This window comes from Penaeus chinensis, chromosome 34 (assembly GCF_019202785.1).
Source record: "Penaeus chinensis breed Huanghai No. 1 chromosome 34, ASM1920278v2, whole genome shotgun sequence".
NCBI lineage: Eukaryota > Metazoa > Arthropoda > Malacostraca > Decapoda > Penaeidae > Penaeus > Penaeus chinensis.
In genome coordinates, this window is record NC_061852.1 from 7576205 (window position 1) to 7586204 (window position 10000).

Genomic DNA, 10000 nt, shown 5'->3' on the forward strand with positions numbered 1-10000 from the left:
ATTTGTTTTTTTTTTAGCTAAAGAAGGTAACTGCTATAATTTATTCCACTTCGTAATACTGTAAACTTATTTTTGTTGATTTCCCACCAGCAGATGCCATTGTTTGGTTATATTAAATGACTTGTTGCGTCCCTCCTCCTCCTCTTTCTCATTCCTCTTTCTTCTCTCCTCCTCCTCCTTCCCCCTCTTCCTCTCTCTCCTCCCCTTCCTCCTCATCATTCCCCACCCCTGCCTTCCTCTTCCTCATTTCCCACCCCTCTCTTCCCCCCTTCCCTCTCTCTCTCTCTCCTTCACCACCACCACTCTCCTCTCGTCCTCCTTCTCTTCTCCCTCCTTCCCCACCTTCCCCTTCGCCAGACTCACCTTATTACACCAGCGGAAGTTCGGATCCTTCATGAGAGTCCAGTCCCGCAACTTCCTCTGGAACAGTTCATGCGTCTCCGAGTCCAGGATAGTTTTCAGGAGGATGTCCATGTTGTTCAGGTATTCATTGGCGATCTCCTGCGGGTCAGAGAACAAGGCCATGATCTTGCTGAACACAAATGGGAGATCTTGCCTAGGGAAGTTTGGTGAACAGTGTGTATGATGATATTATCGTAACGGTATACATGATAAAGCATTGTGCGATTTGATGGTAAGAGAGGCACAACGGATGCGACGAGGAAGTTAGAGCAAGCAGACAAAGAAAAAGAAAGAAAGAAGTGTTTAAAATATAGGAGCTAAAAAGAATCTATATCTATATCTAAATCCAGTTATTTGTATAGATATATCGCGTTCTCCGTTCACATCTATATTAATTCATCTATCTATGTATATACATGCTTATAAATATATGTACATACAGTGAATACATCAAGAAGCTATACCCATAGCAAAAGAATAACAAGTAACAAAGATAATCCTACAAAATAAATTACTAATAAAGTTAAATTCCCTAATCGCTAACGCACGAACAAGGACATCCCCAATCACTAACTCACTAACGAAGACATCCTCAATCACTAACTCACTGACGAAGACATCCCCAATCACTAACGGAACCAAAGGGCATTACCTCGCAGGCGTCCAAATCAGGCTCGTTGCAGAAGGGGCACCTGAGGTCGCGAATGTTCTTGGTCTTGATCTGGAAAGTGTAGTAGGTCTTGGCGCACTCGCAGCAGCACCGGTGGGTACACTGCAGCATGGACACCATCTGCCGGTACGTAAATACACGTTTGAGTTGTGGATTCTTGTAGTCGCTGTATTTGCCTTTTTCTTTTAGTTCGTTTAAGAAATGTTGGTGCATTTAGTTTGTTGGATTGTATTACATTTAATGACAAATTATATGGTCTAGTGGGTTGTAAGAGAATTCAGAAACAAGAAATCAAATTTGTTCCGTTATAAATCAGACAGATGATTTAAGCTATTTTAGGCCGGGAATGAAAGAAAATATGACGCGAAGAAAATGCAAGGCAAAGAGGGTACAAGGCACCGCACCTTCCCCATAGGATACTTCTCGGCGCACAGCTCGCACTCCTGCTGGAGGAACTGCAGCGCCGTGTAGATCGAAGAGCACTCCTCGGCGGCCTGCAGGGAGTTGGCCTCGTCGAAGCTGAAGTTCATGAGGTGCGCCGCCAGCTCAGCCTTCTCGTAGCTGCCGGCGTGCCCCTCGGCGAGCAACCGACGCACCGTCCTCTGCAGCAGGAAGGGGGGATGGTGAAAGGGGATACGTGTTGCTACACATATACATGTATATACGTTTTACCCTTTATGCACATACACATACATCTCACTCATTCTCTCTCTCTCTCTCTCTCTCTCTCTCTCTCTCTCTCTCTCTCTCTCCCTCTCTCTTTCTCTCTCCCTCTCTCTTTCCCTCTCTCCCTCCCTCCCTCTCTCTCTCTCTCTCTCTCTCTCTCTCTCTCTCTCTCTCTCTCTCTCTCTCTCTCTCTCTCTCTCTCTCTCTCTCTCTATATATATATATATATATATATATATATATATATAGTATAGTATACACGCACACAAAGTAAGACTTGAGTAGTTGTGACTCACATCGAAGTTGAGCTGCTCCTCCTCGGGGCTGGTCATCTTGGTCTGCTCCTCCGCCGGCTCCTGGGGGTCTGCGAGCGGCCCGGGCGGCGGATGTTCGTCCTTGGGCGTCTCGGGCGTGTCTGGCCTTTTCCCCTCCTCCTCCATCTTAGCCTCCAGCTGCTTCCTCATCTGCTGGATCTGCTCCTTCAGCTCTCTCACCTCCTGGTAGTCGGACTCCTTCTTCTGTCGGGCCTTCAGACCCTCGATCTGGCGGGCGAGAGCGGAAGTCTGAGGGCGTGAGGGATGCGCCGACAGGGCAAGAGAGGACAGGAGAGGTCGGCGAAGAGGAGAACAGAAAAGTTCATCGGAAAGGTCATCGAAAAGGTCACCGAAAAGGTCAGTGAAGAGCACAGGAGAAGATGGAAGAAATTAGTGAAGAAGGAATGTGCGAATGACAGCGAGAATCCGCAAGATCCCAAAGGACCGTTAGTGTAGGGGCAAGAGTAGGAAAGACTGAGAGCTGAAGGACATGTGAAATAAATGTAATAGAAAATGAACGATTTATTTCTGTCCCACTCACGAATCTATGGATGTAATGTAAAAAGAAAGGACTGGATTTTAGGATTTACATACACACTCACTGTCATCATCCACATCTCTCCGTGTTTCCTAAAGCTATCTCTTTGTTCGTCCCTTTTAACTTCTTTCACGCTTTGGAATCCCCATGCTCTTTTCCTCTGTTTTTGCCTCCCTATTCTGCCTATTCTGTTCATTTTTTTCCTTATATGCTTCTCTCTTTTCATTTTCTCTCTTTCTTACTTTACTGTTACCCCCACCATCTCTATCCCCTGCTTTCATTCTGCCTCGTCTCTGGCTGCATGTCTGTATCTTTTTGGATATCTGTTTGTTACCTACTTTTTTCTTTATTCATTATTTATCCATATCTTTTCTCTGTTGTCTATATTTACTTGCCAGTCTGTCTGTCTGTATGTCCGTCTATCACCCCCCATTTTCTCTTTCTCTTTCACTCTCTCTCTCTCTCTTCGTCTGTCTGTCTCTATCTATCTGTCTATCTGTCTGTCTGTCTGTCTGTCTGTCTGTCTTTGTCTCTGTCTCTGTCTCTGTCTCTGTCTCTGTCTCTGTCTCTGTCTCTGTCTCTCTCTCTCTCTCTCTCTCTCTCTCTCTCTCTCTCTCTCTCTCACTCTCTCCTTTTTTTTTCTCTCCTTCTCTCTCTCCCATTCTCTCAAATAAGTTTAAAGGCAGGAAAAGAAAAACGATCCTTGGATATACACTGTCTTTCATATCTGAATCGCAAGATGACAGTGTCCTATATACAGCACATATAAACAAAAACATAAACAACAAAACAAAAACATAAAAACAAACAAACAAACAGAAAACGATAATAGGATGTGTAGCCTTGGTACGAACCTGGTCAATCAGTTGAGGAAGCTACACCGTGCAAGAAGGGGGAAAGAAAGAAAAAACACGGTGAATATGTGCAAAACATAATAAAAAAGGGGAAAATTGATAAACAAATAAAGTGAAAATGAAATGTGCATATGAAGATGAGGCAGATTTTGATAATCTAAAAAAAAAAAAAAAATGTATGGTCGACATATCAAATCACAAAAAAGGAAAGTGGAAATGTACAAAAGAAAAAAAAAAGAGAGAGAAAAAAAAAATGTCGTATTAGATCACAAAAGAGAAATCAGAAAAAAAGTAAATCTAGAAAAAAAAATATTGGTGGATCACTGTGGGTTAGCCGAATCGATAGAGACAACACTGAACCAAAACGGAACACTCCACACAGCTCGCAACTGAAAATACACCGGAGCCAAATTGTCTACTTCATATTTTTTTTTTTTTCACATAACTCTACCACGAGTCTAGAGTCGCGTTGGAAGTCCGCTAGAACACCTACGGTGAATTCGCGAGGAAGCGGTTTGAATCACTCTGATCAGCTTACCTGTCCCTCGGTCGGTGTGCTCGAGGTCACAGGTCAGCGGTATTTTGGTCACTCTTAAGACTGCAAACAACTACAACAGATGCTACAGCCTAGTGATGGTAATTTTTACTTCAGCATTTAAATATATTTTGTTTGGCTTTTAGAATTGCTATCTTTACAACAAGGAAGAAATACTGAAGAATGTACGATAGAGAAACTGTGATTTTATGCCTACTGCGCATTCTTGATATAGTGGCAAAGAGAGTAGTACTTCTGTGTAAGTGGCAACGTTGTTCGACTACGGAAAAACTATCCATTTATTACGATCTATTCTTATTCAGTTTCATTTATGATTTTGAAGGAAGAAACTTAATAATAAAAAAGTGCATGCATGGCGATAGTCACTCATTAGACAAGCCATCGAATCTGCTCTCGTGTCGGACAAGTCGACTCCAAAGAGAATTTAATAAGTTAATGAATACAAAAAAAAGAAAGAAAAGAAAGTGGTGAGAGAGAGAAAAAAAAGATACCGGCGTGCTGAATGAATTAAAGACATGGGGCGAGAAGACCCTTGAGAAACAAAAAAAACAAAAACAAAAAAAAAACAACAACAACAAAAAAAGTTTGCACTGAGAGCAGACTCGGTGTCTGTCTCTTGGTTACTGGAGGGCGAAGCTGTGAGAAGCATTAAGGCCGTGTTACCTGGACCAAGAGATGAGGGATCTTTGAGGGATCCTCCTCGCTCACCCTCGACGGACGGTCATCGTCTTCCGAGTCTCCTGATGACTCCGAGACCCTCGCCCTCGACCTCGTCCTCGTCGAAGAGGTCGTCGAGGCAGTGGCAGCGGCGTAGTCGGAGGACTGGTTGGTCGTCGATGATGATCCTGCGTCGGCTGCGCCGGCGGCCGTTCTGGGTCTCCTGCGGCGGGTCCCTGCGGCTGTAGAGGCGGCTCCTTCCGCAGGCTGAGAAGAGTCCGCAGCCTCCTCCTTGGTCTTGGTCGACACGATTTCTATCATGGAATAAGTCTTACTGTCTGATAACCTGGCCCGTCGGCGTCCGCCCGCGGCCTTGGTAGTCGCAGCTTCTGCTGGCGTCTCGGCTGGATCAAGCAGCACTGGATTGGACGCAGACGGTGATGCTTCGGCTTCAGCTTGTGCCGGTGAAGACTCCGCAGGCGACGCTGAGGGCGTCGTTTCGGGCGGAGGCGGTGAAGTGTCGGCGGGCGCCTGAGGGGGCGGTGCGGATGATAACGACGACGACGCAGGCGCGGAAGGTTCACTTTGGTCTGCTCTGGACGCTCCTAGACAAAAAGTATCCTCGTCAGCGGTTGTTGTCTCGTGGGTCAAGGAAGAAACTTCAAGGTCATAACTATAATGCTCAAAATATGGAAATCGAGGAGAAAGCTTGAATTAGCTGGATCTCATGCATTTAATGAAGTATTTAATGGCGGGCGGTATTCAAGTCTATGATTAGATCTAACTATTAGAAATTTAGATTAAAGAAAACAAAACAAAAGAGTACTTATCTATCTATATTATAAACAAAAGGTAAACATTCCGCCAACGCCAAAGTTGCGGTATTTAAAGAAGCATTAGGGCCAGGAAGTGGCAGAGAAGAGTGAGCTGGTGTGAGGAGCAAGAATGTCATGCCGGCGTAACGTCATGCAAGTCGTCCGCCTTTACTGACTTCTGCCATGACCCCCACCTGCCTCGCCGCCCTCACCCTGACCACGACCACGTCGACGCCTGCGTCGGCGCCTGCGGGAGGGTGTAGTGGTGGAAGGTTCACTCCCAGCTTCGGTCTTTGCCTGAGAGGAAGGGTCGATGCCTGATTTCAGGACGACCTCCTCGTAATAGATACCTTCGTCGTCGTTGTCGCGCGCGTCTTGGGCTTCGTTTGTGATGAGGGCATTGAGTTTCCCCATCGTGACCTCGCTGGTGTCGCGCAAACTATCCAGCTCTCGCTTGACTTCGTACATGGTCTCGTAATCATTGGGGGCGAGCTTGACCGGCGGCTCCTCGGCGGGGGCGTCTTCCGCTCCAGCGGCGGCGTTGTAGTAGTTGTACTTGGGGTCGTTGTAGTAGTTGTGCGGCGCCTCGGACACGCTCTCATCGGCACGCTCCGGGATACTGGCGGGGCGTCCGGCCTCCGAGGGGGTGCCGCTCTTCTCGTCCGACGCGACCTTGACGGTGCTGGAGGCGCTTGGTCGTGGGGAGGCAGCAGCAGCAGTTGCCACGCCGCGACCGACGGCGTTCAGATGGACAACGTCCGTTGGGTTGAAGGGAAGGAACAGATCTAGAAGAGAGAGCGACATGGCCAGAGCAGGAAGGAGGAAACGGGTTAGTTTGGGCTCTACGGTCATCTCGGACACCGCAGGGGAGCGAGACCAGCACAGCATCGTCGCGAGGCAATGCAACAGCGGAAGGTCAGCGTAGAAGCGTGATATTAGAACTGCGTATTGCCAACAAAGCAGCGGAAGGCTCGCGCGTGAGTGAAGCTGATGCCGGGTTCGCAGACTTACCCAAGAGTGAATAATACATGACAGTGTGAAGATTATATGTCCAAATAAAGGTACCTTGTCAGCAGAACTCATTATGAAAGTGCTTAGGCCCCGCCCCATCAATTTACTGTGTGCCTGGTCTCGCAAACCTTTTTTGGTGTCGACGAATTCAGCAATGTAAAGCTAAATACTGTCATGTGAGACGAGAGAAAAAAATAAGAAAAAAATAAAATAAAATCAGAAAGCGTAATACGCTAGCACGAACGCAGCATGAAAACGCTCGTGTTAGCAAGAAGCTCACTTTACAGCTGACAAATGGAAGCAGAGCGTGACTTAAAGAAAAGGACTACTCATACCATTATAACAGTCCCTGCTGTCCTACTACAGTAGTGACTGTTTACTTGCAAAGGAACATTTTTTACTCTACTCTCCCTGTATACTCTTTTGACCTGAGAGTTTGTACTTACTCTTAGACGCTGATCTGGAAATGATCCGGCCCGATTCAGTCATTTCACTGATCTCCTCTGAAATAGAATGGACTAATATAATGAGAGAGCAAGAGGGAGATAACAGCATTATAGAAATATGGATAGGAGAGGATAAAAGAAAAATAAGAAAATGGACTAAAAAAAAAGGGAAAATAAGAACTAACAAATGGAATTAAACGTATTATTGGAATTCATCAAAACAAAACATACTACGATTATCGATTTTTTAAAATCATTTTTTCATTGTGTCAGGAAAGAAACATTACCTTCTTCAGGGATGGTGTCTAGAGTGCGCAGGTGATCGTCATCTTCAGAATCGGTAATCGGAGCTGCAATGTGAAAACTATATCAATACATATTTTCCTTAATTTTCTTTCAATATAAAAAAAAGCTTCTCTATATATCGGTACCATCCATTCCAAACTTCCTACAAAGAACATTTCACAAACACATCATCAGTTATTGAGATGTATATGCTGACAGAGGAAGGTGACATGATCTAGGCGGACGTGACATTCTCCACAGTGTTTCTCACGACCCAACAAGGACCACGCACCCTGGCCAACAGTCTCCTCCTCCTCTTCCGACGGCTCAGGCGTGACCATGGGGGCGTCCTGGCCGATCTCAGGCGTCACCGATCTGCTGAGCGACTCCCTGACGGAGGTCTCACGCGCCATGGCTTTCGCGATGGCCTTGCCCACGATGGCGGTGGCCTTCTGCATGGTGACAGGGCCCGGGCGTGTCTGGGCCATCCCGGGCTCCTCGAACCTCGACACCTCGCCGGCCTTTTTGTCACTCCGCTCTGAGGACGGGGAGCCGAAGCCTGCGTTAGCTCTCTTTGAATGGGATCGCACTTGGTAGAGGAAAGAATACTGAAAGTCAGTTATGCTTTAAGCAAGAGGGGGGATTGATAAAAATATTTGGGGATGTTTTAGAGGTTGATAGTGATGCAAAAGCTGAGAGAACAGAGAATTAGCACAGTTAGCGTCATGCCCAAGGAGGAGGGTGGGACGATGCGTGTGGGTGTGTGATGACACTGTGGGAGTGTTAGTGCGGACATGGGACCAGCCTACACTTCCAGATATCACCACAGTTACCTGCCATCCTAACCCTTTCTTCCAACGATCCGTCCTCCTCTAAAGGATTACTGACACATGTTTCCGTGTTGTCCTCGTCCTCGTCACCCAACGCCGCCTTCTCCAGCGCCGCCTCGTGCTCGGACGCCGCGACCTGCTCCGTCTGGACCAGCTCCGACTTCACATTGACTCCGTCGGAGCTGAAGGAGAGGCTCAGTCTGCCGGTGGTGATGCTGACCGAGTCCTCTTCGTCGCTCGCGTCGTAGTCGCCGAGCAGGAGCGAGTTCCTGACGGAGGAGGGGGCAGACCGGCTCTCCGGACGGGGGGCGCGGGAGTCGGGGGAGTGGAGAGGTTCCTCCTGCTTTGCCTGGCCGCTTGAGATGGACTCGTACGCGTCAGAGGACCGGAGATCCGGCTCGGATTTATGGGAGTCGAACGGCTTGGCTGGGACTATGGGGGAGGGCTCGGGCTTCCTCGAGGAGAGAGTCACGTGAAGAGTGCTCGAGTACTTGCGGTAATTCTTCTTGGGCCGGGCATCCGGGGCGGCAGACTCACTGAGTGCGTGAGTCCCCGAGGTCGGAACCTCACGGGGGGCCTCGCCCGCACGCGGCCTGGCTTCAGCGGCGCCGCGGGGAGAGAAGGGCGTGTGAGCTAGAGCGTCTGGGTGAGGTGGAAGCGCCTCATGAGGCAGCGGACTAATAGCATCTGGGTTATGAGGATCTTCTGAGAACTCGGAAATAGACAGATCTGCGTAGTGAGTGAATGCCTTGAGAGGATGCACCACCACATCTGGGGAGGACAGATGTTCCCTCCGTTAGCAACTATCCCAAGTGAGAGACTTTCCACAGCGAGAGTTTTGTCTCGTGAATAAAACAAAATGAGAGGACAGGGCGAAATATGAAGATTTGGGTGACGCAGAGGGCAAAGAACTACAATCAGTGCTTATGACGCGGCTTAGTGTGCGCCAGTGTTGTGAGTTACACAAAAAATATTGCCAACAGAAAAGCGTGACCAGAAACATCAAGCGTCTTTGAACCGACTGCGTTTCGAAAATTTGCTGACAGAAATCTTCGACAAGAAGAACAACTTTATTCTGTAGAAAATGTATCTGGTTTCCAAAAGTATAAAGTGATTAAAAACAAGCTTGAGATCTCACATGAAAGAAAATAGACTGCAAACATTTTGATCATGAGCAGGAATGATTTAGCAAGTGAGATGCTGCAGGACGTTATCGAGAATGAGGGTCTGTTAGTCCACACTCGAGCTCACCCTCCAGATACGATCAAAGTGCAGACACACCAAACCTCCATATCTCCACACTGTCAAAAGCCTTTGTTTTTACAGAAGTAAGCTAGCAAAATATTTCATTTTCCAAAAAGAAAGAAAAGAGAACATGCACTAAGCAATATGTTAATCTTTAAAAAAGGAAATTTACTTATAAGACTTTATGAAAGAATGGACATGGAAATATTACAGAAAATAAAATTATAAGCTTTACAAGGCTGCTTAAGATGCCGGAGTTGGTGTTTGTAGCTAACGGACTCTACAGGAAGGTAAAGCACAGTGCCACAAAAGGAAGGGAGACATGGGGTAATAGTTTTTATGCGAGGTAGATGGACCTCGCGGATCAGAATTTTATTTCTTCTTTCCATTTTGTTTTCTTTTTACATAAAAGAGAAAATGCAATTTGGATGTGAATATGTGTGCATCCTTGCTGTATTTCTCATTTTATAGGTAGTTCATATGAATCATTATTGTCACGCCCATTAAATAGTATGAGTCACATACACCTAACAGTTTATACGGATAAATTGGTATGCGTTATAAATCTTACCACAGTGATGGTGATCCCTAAAGCTGCCTACGCTAGGGAGAATCGTGAAAGCAGACATAGAGAGTTATTGAGTAACTGAATTTAATTTCAGTTAGGGAAACCACTGATGGCATATATATGTCAGAACGTGAAACGTATTC

The 10000-nt window shown here is 46.6% G+C and overlaps 1 protein-coding gene across 18 annotated transcripts in view; it reads right to left on the reverse strand.

The window, feature by feature from the left end:
- LOC125043556 (E3 ubiquitin-protein ligase lubel-like) overlaps window positions 1-10000 on the reverse strand; it is a 134926-nt gene that overhangs the window by 9163 nt on the left and 115763 nt on the right. For 13 of the 18 annotated variants that reach the window (XM_047639738.1, XM_047639744.1, XM_047639734.1 and 10 more), the window contains 10 exons: window positions 8048-8815; window positions 7507-7752; window positions 7217-7279; window positions 6930-6986; window positions 5667-6257; window positions 4664-5262; window positions 2035-2280; window positions 1477-1674; window positions 1055-1192; window positions 364-501 (listed from right to left, as the gene is read on the reverse strand). In XM_047639738.1, the coding sequence (XP_047495694.1) occupies window positions 364-501; window positions 1055-1192; window positions 1477-1674; window positions 2035-2280; window positions 4664-5262; window positions 5667-6257; window positions 6930-6986; window positions 7217-7279; window positions 7507-7752; window positions 8048-8815 (3044 nt within the window). The remainder of the gene's footprint in view (window positions 1-363; window positions 502-1054; window positions 1193-1476; window positions 1675-2034; window positions 2281-4663; window positions 5263-5666; window positions 6258-6929; window positions 6987-7216; window positions 7280-7506; window positions 7753-8047; window positions 8816-10000) is intronic. The other 5 variants (XM_047639746.1, XM_047639749.1, XM_047639748.1 and 2 more) reach the window with 3 other exon arrangements.